The sequence below is a fragment of the Pan troglodytes genome, chromosome 19 (assembly GCF_028858775.2).
Source record: "Pan troglodytes isolate AG18354 chromosome 19, NHGRI_mPanTro3-v2.0_pri, whole genome shotgun sequence".
In the NCBI taxonomy this organism is placed as follows: Eukaryota; Metazoa; Chordata; class Mammalia; order Primates; family Hominidae; genus Pan; species Pan troglodytes.
The window spans coordinates 22,686,813-22,704,558 of record NC_072417.2 but is presented as its reverse complement, the minus strand read 5'-3'; the positions used below and the strand labels follow the sequence as shown (position 1 = coordinate 22,704,558).

General features: G+C 55.2%; 2 protein-coding genes across 16 annotated transcripts; both read left to right on the top strand.

The window, feature by feature from the left end:
- The first annotated feature begins 18 nt into the window (after positions 1-18).
- On the top strand, positions 19-11,263 carry ACBD4 (acyl-CoA binding domain containing 4). Of its 15 annotated transcripts, none has more exons than XM_024350109.2 (12): positions 19-71; positions 2,438-2,689; positions 2,939-3,050; positions 3,205-3,329; positions 3,597-3,717; positions 3,789-3,873; positions 4,116-4,236; positions 4,465-4,551; positions 4,819-4,927; positions 5,010-5,085; positions 6,124-6,263; positions 10,529-11,263. In XM_024350109.2, the coding sequence occupies exons 4-12, from the start codon at positions 3,242-3,244 to the stop codon at positions 10,725-10,727; spliced, it is 1,026 nt and encodes a 341-aa protein (XP_024205877.1). In that variant the 5' UTR covers positions 19-71; positions 2,438-2,689; positions 2,939-3,050; positions 3,205-3,241; the 3' UTR covers positions 10,728-11,263.
- Positions 11,264-13,986: 2,723 nt separating this feature from the next.
- Positions 13,987-17,746, top strand: HEXIM1 (HEXIM P-TEFb complex subunit 1). Its single transcript, XM_511566.9, has one exon. It carries the CDS (start codon positions 16,282-16,284, stop codon positions 17,359-17,361), a length of 1,080 nt encoding a protein of 359 aa, XP_511566.2. The 5' UTR covers positions 13,987-16,281; the 3' UTR covers positions 17,362-17,746.

The following is a 17,746-nucleotide window of genomic DNA, read 5'->3' as shown; positions in this document are numbered from 1 at the left end:
GGCCGGGGCGTTGCGGGGGCGGGGCCAGGCGGTGGCCTGGAAGCCCGGAGCCTCAGCGCTCGCCCCTGCTCGTGAGTCCGTCTCCCCTTAGTCCGGGCAAGCCTCTGATCTTGGCTGCTAGGGTGACTAGAGCCCCCATGCTGCGGGGCTGGGGGTGGGAGCCGGCACCGGGGACGAGGGCCATCCTCTGGCACAGACACCCTCTCCTTCCCGGGGGCCCTGACTCGAGGCTGACGCAGGACCCCCTCCTCCTTCCCTTCCGCGTCCCCGTCGCGCCGCAGGCCTCAGCAGGGAACCAGAGCCGGGACGGGACGCAGGGCCGGGAGCGACGGCAGAACCCCAGGAGCTGAGCCGCTCGGGGCAGCGCGAACCCGAAGGGATGGGCATGGGGGTGGGGAGGTTGGCAGTGACGTCATAGGATTAACCTCCCTGTGCCAGGCCAGGTGCTGCCCCCTCGGAGAGCCACAGTCTCGGAGCTGACGGACCTGGGGAGCGTGAGACGGAGCCGAGCCTGGAGTCCCCAGCAACTGGTTCTGGGTTCGAGGCTTGGACAGGCCGGCACCCCAGCCCGGCACCCGCGGTGTAGTTGTCCGCGACGTCAACCCGTGGGTGGGCATCCGTGTGCAGGTTCTGGTGGCCGAGTCGGGTGTGCACTTACTATTTATATGCAAGCACCAGAGTGCGTGCGCGAAGTGGGGGACGTCCAGGTGGCAGCGTTTCTGCAGCCGGTGGCCTGGGTCCGGCAGAGACATGGGCGCACACCGCCACTTTGCGGCGGCCAGCGGCGTGGCATCCTACACAGAGGCTAGTGCTCAGGGCCTGGATTTGCCACCTACTTGCCCTGCTCTACCCCATCCTCAGATCTCCCAGGCCCAGAGATTCTGCACACTGGCTTGGGTCCCTACGCCACTCTGGGGTCCTGAATTTTCTTCTTGATTATCGTCTTCGCCTTTGTGCTTTTGATCCTGCCGTTCCTTCCTCCAGAAACAACCTTCCTTATTCTCCTGGTTTACCCTTTTGTTATTCTTGTTGTTGGATAGGCTAAGTCTACATTTCTTTTAATTGTTATGGACACTTAATAGTTGCAGAGAATTATGGAGAGGCATGTAATGTTTTGATACAGGTATAAAATGTGTAATGATCAAATCAAGGTAATTGAAGTAACCATCACCTCAAGCATTTATCATTCCTTTGTATTAGGAACATTCCAATTCCACTTTTAGTTATTTGTATTTGTATTTTATTTGTTTATTAGAGACAAGGTCTCACTACTTGGTTGCCCAGGGTGGAGTGCAGTGGCATGATCATAGCTCACTGCAGCCTCAAAGCAATTCTCTTGCCTTGGCCTCCCAAAGTGTTGGGACTACAGGCCTGAGCCACCACTTCCCGCCCAGTTATTTTGAAATATACAATAAATTGGCCGGATGCGGTGGCTAACGCCTGTAATCCCAGCACTTTGGGAGGCAGAGGTGGGAGGATCACTTGAGGCCAGGTATTGAATGAAGACCAGCCTGGGCAACATAATGAGACTTCTGCCTCTACAAAAATTGTTTTTAAAATAATTAATTTAAAAAGACCTACAATAGGCCGGGCGCGGTGGCTCACGCCTGTAATCCCAGCACTTTGGGAGGCCGAGGTCGGCGGATCACGAGGTCAGGAGATCGAGACCATCCTGGCTAATATGGTGAAACCCCGTCTCTCCTAAAAAATACAAAAAATTAGCTGGGCGTGGTGGCGGGCGCCTGTAATCCCAGTTGCTCGGGAGGCTGAGGCAGGAGAATGGCGTGAACCCGGGAGGCGGAGCTTGCAGTGAGCCGAGATCACGCCACTGCACTCCAGCCCGGGAGAGAGCGAGACTCCGTCTCAAAAAAATAAATAAGTAAAATAAAATAAACAAAATAAAAAGATACAATAAATTATTGGTAACTATAATCGTTGTATTGTGCTACCGAACACTGGATCTCATTCATTCTAACTGTATTTTTGTACCCATTTCCCCCCCTCCCCAGTACCCTTCCCAGCCTCTGGTAACCATCATTCTGCGATGTCCATTTTGCTTACTCTTTTTTTTTTTTTTTTTTGAGATGGAGTCTCACTCTCGCCCAGGCTGGAGTGCAGTGGGGCAATCTTGGCTCACTGCAATCTCCACCTCCCGGGTTCAAGCGATTCTCCTGCCTCAGCCTCCCGTGTACCTGGGATTACAGGCGCGCGCCACCACGCCCGGCTAATTTGTGTATTTTTAGTAGAGACGGGGGTTTCACTATGTTGGCCCGGCTGGTCTCGAACTCCTGACCTCAGGTGATCTGCCCGCCTTGGCCTCCCAAAGTTCTGGGATTACAGGCATGAGCCACCGTGCCCGACCATCTTCCAAAAGTGAGCTGTGATGTCCTTCCTCTAGAACACCTGACCACAGGACATGACTTTTTTTAATCCCCAGTGGCTAAGTGTCTAGAGAGCTGAGTGGGTTGCCTCGGATCGGCCAGGCCTGGATATCAGCGAACAGATGCGGATTTCCACCAGGGGGCGCTAGGACGCCACGACCTTTCACTATGTGCACCAGGGGGCGCTGCCGCCCGCCTTGGCCATCCCGGGCTGGGAAGTCCGACCCTTCGATTAAGCCCCGCCTGATTGGGAAAGGCTCTGAGAAACTATTTGCATGATCTTGAAAGAGCCGTGCTGAATGGTTGAGGTAGGTAAGCCGAATGTGAAACAGGCTCTCTCATTGGCCTAAATTCCCCCCCTCGATCTGCGTCGCCATCCCGGCCCTGCTGGACCCCGGGGTCAGTAGGAAGCCGCGGGGTGGTGGCGAGAGAGGACCCAGGTGTCCTGGCAGTGGGCGCCGCGGGGCACACGCTGGGCCAAGGTGCAGGCGGCCAGGGTGGGAGACTGTTCGCCCCGCCCTGAGTCCTCCTCTCTTGCTTCTCCACCTGTTCGGGAGTTGGAGATGTGCACCTAAAGGAGGCGCATCTGGGGACGGACACATCTGGCACTGAGGCCCTCGCCACCTGCCTCGCCACCTGGCGACCCTGACCCCACCACACTGCCTTGAGGTAGGAAAAGGAGGCTCCTCAACCACAACTTCTGACCTCCCAGGGTGTCTGAGGCCTCTAAAGAGCTTAGTTTGCCCCTCTGGGAAGTGAATCCTTGGCTTATGGTGCCGGGGGGACCCTGGAGGCCCCCTCACACGAAGGCTGCTTCTTGCAGAGTCGCTCAAAAGTAGGGCCCCAGGGCTCGCAGCAGCATGGGCACCGAGAAAGAAAGCCCAGAGCCCGACTGCCAGAAACAGTTCCAGGCTGCAGTGAGCGTCATCCAGAACCTGCCCAAGAACGGTGAGGCTGCGGGGACTCGCATTTGGACTCGCATTCAGGACGCCTGGGGTCTGACTCTGAAGAAAGAATGGTCCTGATCACTGCAGTTTTTGCAGACAAGCCCCTGCCTGGGCTGTCCTGGGGGTTCCCTCCGCTTCCTATCCTAGTCCAGATGCCCTGGGTGGGACTCATCCCCACCTCTGCCCTTTCCAAGCAGGGTTCTCCCGCCCCTCCGCCCCTTGGAGCTGGGAGTGATGCTTTGCCCTGGCTTCCCAACTCTCTGCCCAGGTTCTTACCGCCCCTCCTATGAAGAGATGCTGCGATTCTACAGTTACTACAAGCAGGCCACCATGGGGCCCTGCCTGGTCCCCCGGCCCGGGTTCTGGGACCCCATTGGACGATATAAGTGGTGAGCTCCCTGCTGGCTGGGCAAACAAGCCTCAGCTGTCAAGCAGCCCTCTCACAGCCCTCTGCCCCCAGGGACGCCTGGAACAGTCTGGGCAAGCTGAGCAGGGAGGAGGCCATGTCTGCCTACATCACTGAAATGAAACTGGTGGCACAGAAGGTAAGGGCTGCAGGTTCTCTGTCCCCAGGCTCCTGGCCAGGTGGCCTCACCCTTCCAGTTCTGACCCCCACTACATTTCCTACACATGGACCCCCTCATGGGAATCACCACCTTCATGTTACCCCCAGCCCTGCCTATCTTTGGCCCCTGACTGGGCACAGGGTGGAGGTGTGTGACAGGGCAGGAGCAGGGTGGAAGGGACAGGAGGCCACTCCGTCCCCAACAGACCCCCTCCCCTACAGGTGATCGACACAGTGCCCCTGGGTGAGGTGGCAGAGGACATGTTTGGTTACTTCGAGCCCCTGTACCAGGTGATCCCTGACATGCCGAGGCCCCCAGAGACCTTCCTGAGAAGGGTCACAGGTCAGACTCCCAGGCTGGGAGCTCCAAAAGTGCTGAGTGAACCGTCTTAGGTCTAGGCTGAGGTGGGCTGGGGGCAGAGGGCTCCAGGCGACATCCCTGTTAGGACCCCCAAGCCCCCGAGAGGTGGATCCCAGGCAGCATCCATGGCTCATCATGAGTAGGGGCTTGATCACACTGGGAGGTGCCAGCCTCTCCCCAGGCCCACCTCTGGGTGCTGTGTCTTGGCAGGTTGGAAAGAGCAGGTTGTGAATGGAGATGTTGGGGCTGTTTCAGAGCCTCCCTGCCTCCCCAAGGAACTGGCACCCCCAAGCCCAGGTTAGTGCTTGAGCAGGAGGGGTGGACCAAACTCAGGCTGGGGGAGGGCTGGAGGGGAGAAGGCTGGATGCCACGCTGTGCCCTCCACAGACACTGAGACTTCCTGTGCTCCCAAAGGTGGGGACCGGGGTCTAGGATTCCTGTTCCAGGGCCTTGCTTCTGGCGCCCATCTGTGCCTCAGGTGTTGATATCTCTAGTGCCTCGTATCTCTAGTGTCTCCTAAACAGGTGCTTCTGCCCAGTGCACACTCCTGCTCTCCCTCCACAGCTTCCCTCTGGGCAGTAACTCTACCAACCCCTCCACAGAGTCCCATTCACCCAGGGACCTGGACTCCGAGGTTTTCTGTGATTCCCTGGAGCAGCTGGAGCCTGAGCTGGTGAGCCCAGTCCCCATTCCCCCCTTTTCCCACCCCACTGTGCTCCCACTCCCACCCTCAGCTCTCTGACTCATCTCAGCAGGTTTGGACAGAGCAGCGGACAGCATCTGGAGGAAAGCGTGATCCCAGGAACAGCCCCGTGCCCCCCACAAAGAAAGGTGAGCTCCTACCCAACCTCTCACCCACTTCTGCCCTTTCCCGTGGTCCTGGCACCCCAGGCTTTCTCTTGGCTGCCTTCCTAGGGCAGAGTTGAAAGTCCATTGCTGGGCACTGAGCGAGAAGCCTCTGTCCAGGAAGGGCTGCCAACCAGCCAGATACCTGCCTGGATGGGCAAAGTCCCCGCCCTCCCTCCTCTCCCCAAAGAGCACCCAGGAGTCTGGGTGCTTACTCTGCAGGTGCTGAGTAAGGCCAGCGGGATGGGAGTCCTAGCCCAGTTCTCCCACCTACAGCTGCACAGCCTCGGGAAGTCATCCATATTCTCTGGACTCCCCCGTTTGGAAATCTCAGAAGACAATGAGTTCTGCCCTCTTCCCTTCTAGAACTCCTGTTGTGTGTCAGGTCCTGTGTGGACATTTTGAAAAGTTTCTCCTTTTTTCCTCTGAGCAAGCAGCCCTGTGAGAGAAATGACATCTTCTCCTAATTTTTAGATGACAAAATGATGCCCAGAGAAGTTAATGACTTTGGCCGGGCACGATGGCTCACGCCTGTAATCCCAGCACTTTGGGAGGCCAAGGCAGGCAGATCACCTGAGGTCAGGAGTTTGAGACCAGCCTGGCCAACATGGTGAAACCCTGTCTGTATTAAAAATACAAATATTAGCCGGGTGTGGTGGGCACCTATAATCCCAGGTATTCGGGAGGCTGAGGCAGGAGAATCGCTTGAATCCAGGAGGCGGAGGTTGCAGTGAGCCGAGGTCATTGTGCCACTGCACTCCAGCCTGGGCGACAGAGCAAGACTGTCTAAAAAAAAAAAAAAAAAAAGGTAATGACTTGATCTGCGTCATAAGCGGCCATGCTGGGATTAAACCCATAGCAGCCCATTACTCAGCTACATAGATGGACTTTGCAAGAATCACACTTGGTACAGCGATTGGGTTCCACTCCTACACTTTCCTGGGCTTGCCCCAGCCTGCCCCCACCCTGCCCAGAGCTGAATTGCCTCCTGAGCCCCCTTCCCTGTGTGTCTGTGCTCCGCAGAGGGGTTGCGGGGCAGCCCGCCGGGGCCCCAGGAGTTGGACGTGTGGCTGCTGGGGACAGTTCGAGCACTACAGGAGAGCATGCAGGAGGTGCAGGCGAGGGTGCAGAGCCTGGAGAGCATGCCCCCGCCCCCTGAGCAGGTAGAGTCCCCCACCCCATAGGACAAGATGATGGCAGAATCCGGTCTTTATTCTGGGCTCCTCTTCCAGCCACTTTTGTTTTTGTCCTCACGCCTCCACCTGCCCACATCTCTCTCCAGAGAATGGCATGGCTCCTGCTACAGGCAGGAGGTGGGGGTGAGGGTGGAGGGGGCTGACATGCTTCCACTCTGAAGGCACAGTGGGTGGGGCCCTTTGCCGTTCTCCCCTCCCTCTGCCTGGAGAGAAGCTAAGCCTCAGGACTAATCCCGTGTGGGAAGGGCCATGATGTGTCTGCTCTGGGCATTGAGGATGCGGGTCCCTATTGCCCCTCAGTCAGGACTTCCATTCCCAGAATTAGGATTTGCCCCAAATGGTTCAGCCCTTGCATCCCTCTCCTCAACTCCTAGCTCTGCTTGCCTCTGACACTTGGGATCCTGGGCTCCTGCAAACTAAATAACAGCTGCCATTGCTGGAGCCCCGCTGGGTGCCAAACACTCATGGGCATCTTCCCACTGAATCCACACAACAGCCCTATGAGATAGAGTTTCTTTTCACCTCCCTTTTAGAGAGGGAAACTAAAGCTCCAAGGGGCTAATTTGCCTGAGGGCACACAGCCTGGGAGAGCCTCTCTGAGCTACTGTGAGGATTCAACCATGCATGTTGGTGCTTCCGTGGTGCCCACCAAACAGAAAGCCTTCTCCAGTCGGTTCTGTTGCTACTATTGCTGTTAATATTAACATTAAGCGATGGAGTTGGCAGTGGCCCCTATTCTGTCTCCCTGCAAAGCTGGTACCCACCATTAACTCTGAGTGGGTCTGTTCTTGAAAAGCCTGAGGTAGTGGGGGCAGAGAGGGCTGGGTTCCCAGATGTGAGGCATCTCTGGGGTGACCCCTAACCCACTCAGCACAGCAGGTGTGAGCCCACAGCGGCAGGATTTCCTCAGATCCACAATGGCTAACTTTTCAACACTGCCCCTCCCCCTCAACAGGGCTTGCTTTCTTTTCTTTTTTTCTGTTTTTTTTTTTCCTTTTTGTTTTTTGTTTTTGAGATAGAGTCTTGCTCTGTCGCCCAGGCTGAAGTACAGTGGCATGATCTCGGCTCACTGCAACCTCCGCCTCCCGGGTTCAAGTGATTCTCCTGCCTCAGCCTCCGGAGTAGCTGGGACTACAGGCAGCACCACCATGCCCAGATACTTTTTGTATTTTTAGTAGAGACGGGGTTTCACCACGGTCCCCAGGATGGTATCAATCTCTTGACCTCGTAATCCACCTGCCTCAGCCTCCCAAAGTGCTGGGATTACAGGTGTGAGCCACCACGCCTGGCCCCCTTTTCTTTTTTTCCTACCATTTACTACTTTTAAATGTTGAAGATTTTAAAGTAGATTACAGGCCAGTGTGGTGGCTCACACCTGTAATCCCAGCACTTTGGGAGGCTGAGGAGGGAGGATCTCTTGAGCCTGGGAGTTCGAGACCAGCCTAGGCAACATAGCAAGATCCTGCCTCAAAAAAAAAAAAAAAAAAAAAAAAAAAAAGATTCTAAACATCATGATGTTCCACCCCAAAAGAGTTGGGTTCATATTCTCAAAATAGGCTGGGCGTGGTGGCTCACGCCTGTAATCCTAGCACTTTGGGAGGCCAAGGCGTGTGGATCACCTGAGGTCAGGAGTTCCAGACCAGCCTGGCCAACATGGCAAAACCCCGTCTCTACTAAAAATACAAAACTTAGCTGGGCGAGGTGGCAGGCACCTGTAATCCCAGCTACTCAGGAGGCTGAGGCAGGAGAATCACTTGAAACTGGTAGGCAGAGGTTGCAGTGAGCTGAGATGGTGCCATTGCACTCCAGCCTGAGCTACAGAGCAAGACTCCGTCTCAAAAACAAACAAACAAAAAACCATATCTCTCAAAATAAGAACATTCTACCTAGCCCAAACAACATTTTATTACAATTATTAATTTCTTAATATCATCAAATATCCAATCTAAATTCCAGTTTCTCCAGTTATCCTGAAACCGCCTTTTCCAGCTGCTCTGTTTTTCCAGGCTAGGACCACACATTGCATCTGTTCCCCTTTCAATTCTCTTTTAATCTAGCCCAGTCCTTGCTATTGACTTGCTGACCAGTCTGGGCTGGTGTCCTATAGAATGTTCCACCTTTTGGGTCTAATTACATCCTCATGGGTGGTTCCTCCATACACATTTCCTGTGAACTGGAGGTTAGATCTAAACACTAGATTAGAGTCATATTAAACATTTGGGCTGGGCATGGTGGCTCACGCCTGTAATCCCAGCACTTTGGGAGGCTGAGGCAGGCAGATCGCTTGAGCCCAGGAGCTTGAGACCAGCCTGGGTAACATAGTGAGACCCTGTCTCCACAAAATATATGTTTAAAAATTAGCTGGGTGTGGACTGAAGCAGGAGGATCACTTGAGCCCAGGAGATTGAGGCTGCAGTGAACTATGATGGTATCACTGCACTCCAGCTTGGGCGACAGAGTGAGACCTTGTCTCAAAAAAACGCAAAGCACAAAAAACCACAACATTTTGGACCAGACTACATCAGAGGTGATGTTTTTTCATGGCAGAGGACACATGCTATCTGGATGTCCCATTATTAGTAACTCTAGCATGGACCACTGGCATGGTTGAAGGGGGTCTGATCCCACCATTGTAAAGTCATGTTTTCCTCCTGCAGTCGGAGAATATCCAGTCCCCCATCAACTCCATTTGCTAGTTTTTGACAATTGCTAATCCTTGCCTGAGTCAATAATTTAGTGATTGCCAAAAAAAAAGCTGACTTTTAAATGCTATGATTCCTTTAACATCTACTAGCTATCATTTGTATACTGTTTCCCTCATCACCTTGGGTTTCCCTGAAATACAGTGGAAAGGCAAGATAAATACTTCATTCTTTCTCTTTAGTTATCTATTTTTGAAGTAAGAAATTAATTTAGGCTGGGTACGGTGGCTCACGCCTGTAATCCCAGCACTTTGGGAGGCTGAGGTGGGTGGATCACCTGAGGTCAGGAGTTCGAGACCAGCCTGACCAACATGGTGAAACCCTGTGTCTTCTAAAAATACAAAAATTAGCTAGGCATGGTGGCAGGTTTCTGTAATCCCAGCTACTCAGGAGGCTGATGCGGGAGAATCGCTTGAACCCGGGAGGCGGAGGTTGCACTGAGCCGAGATCATGCCATTGCACTCTAGCCTGGGAGACAGAGCAAGACTCCTCAAAAAAAAAAAAAAAGAAAAAAAATAAATAAAGAAAAAGAAAGAAATTAATTTAAAAGCCACCTAAATGGTGACAAAATTCCAGTTTTCTCTTGACTATCACTGTGGGCTCATGGATTTCACAGATTCAGTATTCCCAGGAGCCACAGTAATTCTTTTTTTTTTTTTTTGAGATGCAGTCTCACTCTGTCGGTCAGACTGGAGTGCAGTGGTGTGAACTCGGCTCACTGCAACCTCCGCCTCCCCGGGTTCAAGCAATTCTCTGCCTCAGCCTCCCGAGTAGCTGGGATTACAGGCGCCCACCACCATGCCCGGCTAATTTTTTTTGTATTTTTAGTAGAGACGGGGTTTCACCATCTTGGCCACGCTGGTCTTGAACTCCTGACCTCGTGACCACCTGCCTCGGCCTCCCAAAGTGCTGGGATGACAGGCGTGAGCCACCCCACCCGGTCTGCCACAGTCATTCTTTTTGATGTTCAGACAGTCACAACTTTGGCCATTCAAGACCCTTTCATACCGGATCTTATGTTCTTATAACACGACCTGATGAATCTTTAAAAGCGACCTTGCTTTCCTGGTACAAGGCACCCCACATTCACTCCCACCTTCCCTGCCCCAGGCCTGGAATCAGCCACTTCTCCAAGGAGCCTTGGCTCCTTTTTAGTGGAGAATGATACTTGGAAACTAAAATCTAGGTACCCGGGGTCCTCATTTGACATATGTGGCACATCCTTAACAACACAGGTCTTCAGGTCATACCAAGGGTCATTGCTTTGTGGCCCAGAGAAGATGGCATGGAAGCCGCTCCCTCTACCCGCAGCCCCTCCAGCCTCTCTTGATACTGGGATTGCCCTGGGGAGGAAGATGTGGGAGGGAGTTGGCATGCAACCTGTCAGGACCACCTGGGGGCCACTTCCCTTCTAGTGGTGCAGACTTAGGGGCAGGGTCTTTCCAATCTTCCACTGAATTGGAAGCAGGTTCCTAGGGAGGCTGTGCTGAGGCCTGGACGGGCCTCTGACTCCCTCCCTCTTGGCTGCAGAGGCCGCAGCCCAGGCCCAGTGCTCGGCCATGGCCCCTTGGGCTCCCGGGGCCCGCGCTGCTCTTCTTCCTCCTGTGGCCCTTCGTCGTCCAGTGGCTCTTCCGAATGTTTCGGACCCAAAAGAGGTGACTGTCAGTGGAGGAGTCTCTGCAGCCAACTGAGACCATCTTGCTGTGCCCTGAGCCTTCCTAGGGTTTAGAAGAACAGCATTCAAAATTCCCCCTCCTGTCAGTGTTTGCCTTCGCACCTCCTCCCCTAAAGCAGCGCGGGGGGCAAATAAGACCCCACCCCTCCCTGCAGCTTCACAGGGACGCTTCCTTCCCTCCCCCGCAACCACCCCAGGCTCCCCTGGGAGGCTGCAGTTGTGGTACACGACCCCGGTGCTGGGTTGGCCGTGACTCGGGGGCGGGGCTATCGGGTCTCAGCCCCTGCCCTCCCCAGTCTCTGGGTCACCTGACTCTTCCCACCCCTGCTTCTCCCCGAGGAGGTTCAGCTCTTGAGCAAGTTGGGACTTGGGCGGGGGCCTGGAAGAATGATTGGCTGGGAGGCCGCGGGAGGGAGGCCAGGAGGCCCGGACCAGTTGGGAGGAGTGAGCAGGCCCCGGGGGAGGGGGATGAGCGCAGTTTGCTCGCTTTCCTCCCCTGCCGGCCCCCTCCGCCCCCACACACACTCGGGAAGTCTTCATTGAAGATTCACTTACAAACGAATGTTTCACTAAATAAAAGAAAACCATAATCTTCTGCTGTCTGGTCCCCTACGGAGAGAGCGGGGAGCGGGGCCCGGCGCGAGCTAGGCACAAGTCCCTTTCCTGCTCCCCACCCAATGCCCCCCTGATGGCCCTGAAAGAAGCCAGCGGTTGGTGTTTCTGAATGGGGAATATTTTCCCTCCTCCCCGGGCAAGCGAAGGGAAAACAGGCCTCTGTGTGGAGGGGAGAGGGAGGGGAACCAAGGGTGGCCCGGGCTGGGAGCGGGGCGCCCTTGGGAAGGCGGGGCCAATGCGGGGGGCCGAGGGCGCAGCCCTGCCCGCCGCCCCGTCGGGGACGCGGGGTCCGAGCGAGCTGGGGGTGGCGGGGAGGAGCGGAGCACGGCTGGGCGGGGCCGAGGAGCTGGTTTGGCCCCCGCCCAAAGCGGACCGCGGCTGCTCCAGCTCCGCGCCCCGGGCGTAGAGATGGGGTTCCGAGCCCCCGGCCCCAGAAATGTCCGCTGCCCCCTCCTCAGCTGCCTCAGTTCCCGGTGCCCCACCTTGACCTCCGGGCCTGGGCCTTCCCAGGGGATTTTCTGGGAGGCCAAGGCCCAGCGAGAGCCTCGTCCTCGCCCTGCCCTTAGTAGGGAGCAGGGCCCTGCGCGCCTGGAAGCCCCTGTCGGGGTGGGCCGAGCGCCCGCGTGCAGTCGCCTTCGGGGGGTACGGGCCAGAAGCCTTGGCCTCCCTCTGTCAGCACAAGCCCTGTCGTCCGTGGGCCGTCTTGGCTCAAGCCTCGATCCGGCCCGTATTCAATGGCGAAACTGGCCGCTCTGAGCGCCGCCTGGTGCCAGCGCCTCCAAGTCCACTGGCCAGGGTCCCTACCGGAGTCCCCCGCCGCTGCCACCACCTGGGCCCTAGGACCTTCCTACCCCTGGGTAAGGAAGAGGCAGTTCTGAAGGCCCCTGGCTGAGATTCTTAAACTCCTGAGTTCCCTGTCAGCCTCTAGTCTCGACCACCGTCCCAGGCTTCGCCATCATTGGCCCCACTGGAAGCCACAGTCACTCTTTAGTCGTCAGTCCTCTCAAAGCCGGGAAGGCATCCCTGAGGCTAGACGGTGCGCTCTGCACCTGCACGGCTCAGCCCAGGGTCACAAGCACAGGCTGAATAGCCCCTGTGATAAGGCTGGACTGCAGCAAGCAGGACAGACAACAGCAGGGCCACCTTGGTGGGGGATGCAGGCCTGGAGCTGAAGCCAGCTCCACCACTTGCACAGTAGCTGTGGAACTTGGGCAAGATTTTTTTTTTTTTTTTTTTTTTTTTTGAGACCGAGTCTCGCTTTGTTGTCAGGCTGGAGTGCAGTGGCGCGATCTCGGCTCATTGCAACCTCCGCCTCCCAGGTTCAAGCGATTCTCCTGCCTCAGCCTCCCGGAAGTAGCTGGGACTACAGGCGGGCGCCACCACGCCGGGCTAATTTTTTGTATTTTTAGTAGAGATAGGGTTTCACCATGTTAGCCAGGATGGTCTCAATCTCCTGACCTCGTGATCCGCCCGCCTCGGCCTCCCAAAGTGCTAGGATTACAGGCGTGAGCCACCGCGCCCGGCCCCCTTGGGGAAGATTCTTAACTGCTCTGGGCTTGGGTGGCCTCTTTTGTGAAATAGAGTTGATCTCTTTTTCATAAGGCAGTCCTGGGGTTTACCAGTGATGGGGCATGTTAAATGCCTGGCAAAGGGTTAGAACCCAGCTAACAGTAAGGTTGCCTGGCCCCTTGACAGAATTCTAGAATTCCACAACCTATTCGTCAGTCCACCTCTCCCCCAATAGAACACATGAGACCATACAGTGGAGCCCAGTCCAGGACACTGAGGCTAGGCTCAGCAGTGCCTTCCAAATGCCCTGACTGGGGGTACCCCAGAATCCTCTGGAGTCTGAAGATGGGGTAACAATTTGGAGGTCTCTGTGATAACTCTCTGTGATAACCAAGTTCTCTGCAAAATCCCTTTTTCCTCCAGGAGTGCTCTGAGGGGCAGTTCTTGCTCTCAGGAAGCCTCCTAAGGGATGAAGCCACATGGAGTGGGGAACTTTTCAGGTGGACCCGAATTCTTGGAAGCCCAGACAAAACAAACGAAGGTGTTCATTTTCAGAACATATAGCTGTGCCCAGAGGCCCGCGTGCTTGCGGCTCCCCTTAGAGGCATCTACACTGGCCATGCCCATCACCACTGGCCCCCACCCCCGATATCTCACACTGCCCAGAGCCACCGAAGTCCCAGACTAGCCCTTTCCTGGCACATGATGCTTGGTCTTCCTAAAATGCCCCTCTTCGTGCCACTTTGCCTGAAAGCTCTTCATCTTTCAGAGCCAGCCAGGAAGTCACTTGCTCCTGACACTTGTCCATAATTCCCAGCTCCCATGCACTCGGCTCATCAGCTCCCACCGGGATTTCCCTCACTTGCCATTTAGGCTGGCTGTGGTCTGATGGCCTCTCCACAGTCCAGGAGCAACTTGAAGGCAAGAATGGCATCCCACCCCTCTTTGTACCCTCCTGTTTGTCAAATGATATAGGGGCTGAATAAGGTTGAAGTTGTTGGGAATAAAAAGAACGAAATCCAGAGTTTTCCCCGATTTTAAGAAAAAATGGGTTTTGTGTTTGTGACAGAAAGAAAAATGGCATGGGGGGGTCACAAAGACCAGCGCTCTAGCCAGAACTGCCCCATGGTTGTCATGTGACCTTGGACAAGTCACTTATTTTCCAGTGTCTTAGAGATGCCTTATCTGTAAAATGGAGACACTCATTCCTATCGTGTCTAACTTGCCAGGCTGTGGTGAGGTCACATGGTTCTGTGCGTAAAAGGTGCACAGTGCAAACGTGCTGGAATGTCAGGGATGCTATTAAGGAAGCAATAAGAAGAAAGGGTCACTGGATGTGTGGCGAAGGAGAAGTGGAAAGGGCGCCAAGATTTTAGGCCTCAGTGACTGGTATGGAGGGTTCTCTGGGTCCTCTCAGTCCCTGTTTATGGAGGGCTGGGGGCTTGGGTCTAGAGAATTTCTCTGAGAAACTACGCCCCCGGGGGAATCGGCCCCCCGAGCCCTGCGCCAGAATCCCCTGCCGCAAGTTTCGGAGCAAGGCCTCCTCCATGCTTCCCTCCCAGTCTTGCCCAGCGCCCACTGATGAAGAAGGGCCTCTGCGGGTGAGACCTGCTTCCCTCTCGGATAGCCAGGGCTGATGATTTCAACTCATTAATCATTCCGAACTCCTCCCAACAAACAGCCTCATGGCTGTCCCGGACCTCCTCTGTCCCGGCTCAGGAAATGATCTCGGTCGGAAGTGAAAAGACCAAATCGGCCCCAGGAGGCCATTTTCTTCGACAGAAGCTGAGGCGTGGGGGCGAGGCCTTCCCCCGCTTCCCCCTCCACTCCCCCGCCCGCCCCCGGCCCCGGCTTTCCGATCTCGGCCCAGGGAAGAGCCTTGGTCGCGAATCACCAGTTTGCATTTGCCCCTGGGGCGGGGGCGGCTTTCTGAGACCAGGCTGGGGCTGGGACTCCGCCACCTTCAGCTAAGGGTACCGAGGTCAGTCCGGGAGTCGGCGTCACCGGGACTCGAACCCGCGTTTTCGTCTTCCGAGGCCTAGTGCGAGCCTGCGGCGCTAAACGCAGTCACACTGTCCCTTTAAGGCGGCACTTTTTATTCTTCATTTGTTTACTTCTTCATGCGCTTTTCGTTCTTTACAAAATGTGCTCGCGATATCCTTCCGCAAGTGTCAGTCTCAGGCACTCACCACCCGCCGTGAAGCCATTTCTATGATCTTAAGACTCGCGAGTTAGCAGCCGTGGGCCGACGTCTCTCTTTATAGGATTTAATTCTTTTACATTTTAGGGACTACTTTTTAGGAATAAACCATTCTTGCGTTAGTTAATAAAGGTTCATAACCTTCGGAACCCTTCCGCTGAGAACAAAATACGATAATAGCCTTTATAACGCACCTTTTCATAAAAATATTCTGTGTGGACTCTCATAGGCCATCGAATCTTCTCGTATTCCTGAAACAGAATGGTACGGTCCAGAACCCGCCCCATCTTCTCTGCGATTGGCCGTCCTTCCTCAGCGAGTCGTGTGATTTTTCACCAATGGCCGCTCGCGTTTCTTTAGCGAGGTCTAAGCGATGGAAGGTGGCGGCCAGGGAGACGCCCCCTACGCGTCCTGGGATAGGCTACGTCGCACGGCGCGCGAGGGCGGCGGGCCCGAAAGATAAGAACTACGACTCCCGGCGCCCCGCAAAGGGAACTCCGTTACGCATGCGCACGGGCGGGGCGAACAAGCTTCTATATAAAAGGGGCGCAGAGGACTGGGAGACAGCAGTTGGAAGTTGGCAGGTGGAGAGGCAGGTTGGGAGGGAAAGTCGGGGGAGGACGCGGAAGAGGAGCTGTGGGAAGGGGGAGGAGGGAGGGAGGAAAAGAGGAGGCGGAGGAGAACTGAGCAGAGCAGAGCATCGAGCCAAAGGGGAGATGAGTTTGTCTGTCCTCTGCTGAGGCTACGGCCGGGCCTAGGGAACTGGGAGCTTGGGTGGAAGCGACACCCGTGGAAGTGGGAGGAGGTGGCGCCGGGACTTTAACCCCTTGTGGGCTCTGCGGCAGGGGATTTAACCCTTTGTGGATCTGGCCCCTCGGAGGCAGCGTCATCGGTAGTTTTAACCCCTTCGGGGCTGGGTTTCACGCAGTGGACTTACCCTCATCACCTTGCTCACCAACTCCTTTATTGGGGTGCTCCGCTTGGAGGTTTGAGGCCCACCTCCGCCCATTACGTACTGTTCCTGCCGCTGCACCCCCTTGGACCCGCTAGCTGGCCGCACTGTGGGCGCTTAACCCTTTACTGACTTGAGCTCCCCAGATTGCAGTTGGAGTTTGCTGATAGAAGGACTAGCTAAAGGCGTCACTGCAGGAATTACAAACTGAAGAGGACTCTGTTGGACTGTTTTTTTTTTCTTTTTCTTTTTTTTTTTTTTAAGAAAAACCCATTTTTTTCCTTAAGGACTTACTAGCCAAAATTTCTTAAACTTCGAGGACTCTACTAGCCATGGCCGAGCCATTCTTGTCAGAATATCAACACCAGCCTCAAACTAGCAACTGTACAGGTGCTGCTGCTGTCCAGGAAGAGCTGAACCCTGAGCGCCCCCCAGGCGCGGAGGAGCGGGTGCCCGAGGAGGACAGTAGGTGGCAATCGAGAGCGTTCCCCCAGTTGGGTGGCCGTCCGGGGCCGGAGGGGGAAGGGAGCCTGGAATCCCAACCACCTCCCTTGCAGACCCAGGCCTGTCCAGAATCTAGCTGCCTGAGAGAGGGCGAGAAGGGCCAGAATGGGGACGACTCGTCCGCTGGCGGCGACTTCCCGCCGCCGGCAGAAGTGGAACCGACGCCCGAGGCCGAGCTGCTCGCCCAGCCTTGTCATGACTCCGAGGCCAGTAAGTTGGGGGCTCCTGCCGCAGGGGGCGAAGAGGAGTGGGGACAGCAGCAGAGACAGCTGGGGAAGAAAAAACATAGGAGACGCCCGTCCAAGAAGAAGCGGCATTGGAAACCGTACTACAAGCTGACCTGGGAAGAGAAGAAAAAGTTCGACGAGAAACAGAGCCTTCGAGCTTCAAGGATCCGAGCCGAGATGTTCGCCAAGGGCCAGCCGGTCGCGCCCTATAACACCACGCAGTTCCTCATGGATGATCACGACCAGGAGGAGCCGGATCTCAAAACCGGCCTGTACTCCAAGCGGGCCGCCGCCAAATCCGACGACACCAGCGATGACGACTTCATGGAAGAAGGGGGTGAGGAGGATGGGGGCAGCGATGGGATGGGAGGGGACGGCAGCGAGTTTCTGCAGCGGGACTTCTCGGAGACGTACGAGCGGTACCACACGGAGAGCCTGCAGAACATGAGCAAGCAGGAGCTCATCAAGGAGTACCTGGAACTGGAGAAGTGCCTCTCGCGCATGGAGGACGAGAACAACCGGCTGCGGCTGGAGAGCAAGCGGCTGGGTGGCGACGACGCGCGTGTGCGGGAGCTGGAGCTGGAGCTGGACCGGCTGCGCGCCGAGAACCTCCAGCTGCTGACCGAGAACGAACTGCACCGGCAGCAGGAGCGAGCGCCGCTTTCCAAGTTTGGAGACTAGACTGAAACTTTTTTGGGGGAGGGGGCAAAGGGGACTTTTTACAGTGATGGAATGTAACATTATATACATGTGTATATAAGACAGTGGACCTTTTTATGACACATAATCAGAAGAGAAATCCCCCTGGCTTTGGTTGGTTTCGTAAATTTAGCTATATGTAGCTTGCGTGCTTTCTCCTGTTCTTTTAATTATGTGAAACTGAAGAGTTGCTTTTCTTGTTTTCCTTTTTAGAAGTTTTTTTCCTTAATGTGAAAGTAATTTGACCAAGTTATAATGCATTTTTGTTTTTAACAAATCCCCTCCTTAAACGGAGCTATAAGGTGGCCAAATCTGAGAACAATTAAATTCATTTTAGTTATAATAAATTTAATATTTGTAAATGTAA

Bases quoted from the DNA above. Each gene is read 5' to 3' on its own strand.
- ACBD4 (XM_024350106.2), top strand. From the start codon at position 3,242: ATGGGCACCGAGAAAGAAAGCCCAGAGCCCGACTGCCAGAAACAGTTC. The intron at 3,330-3,596 runs GTGAGGCTGCGG...CTCTCTGCCCAG, and splicing joins CCAGAACCTGCCCAAGAACG to GTTCTTACCGCCCCTCCTAT. The intron at 4,237-4,464 runs GTCAGACTCCCA...GTGTCTTGGCAG, and splicing joins CTTCCTGAGAAGGGTCACAG to GTTGGAAAGAGCAGGTTGTG.
- HEXIM1 (XM_511566.9), top strand. From the start codon at position 16,282: ATGGCCGAGCCATTCTTGTCAGAATATCAACACCAGCCTCAAACTAGC.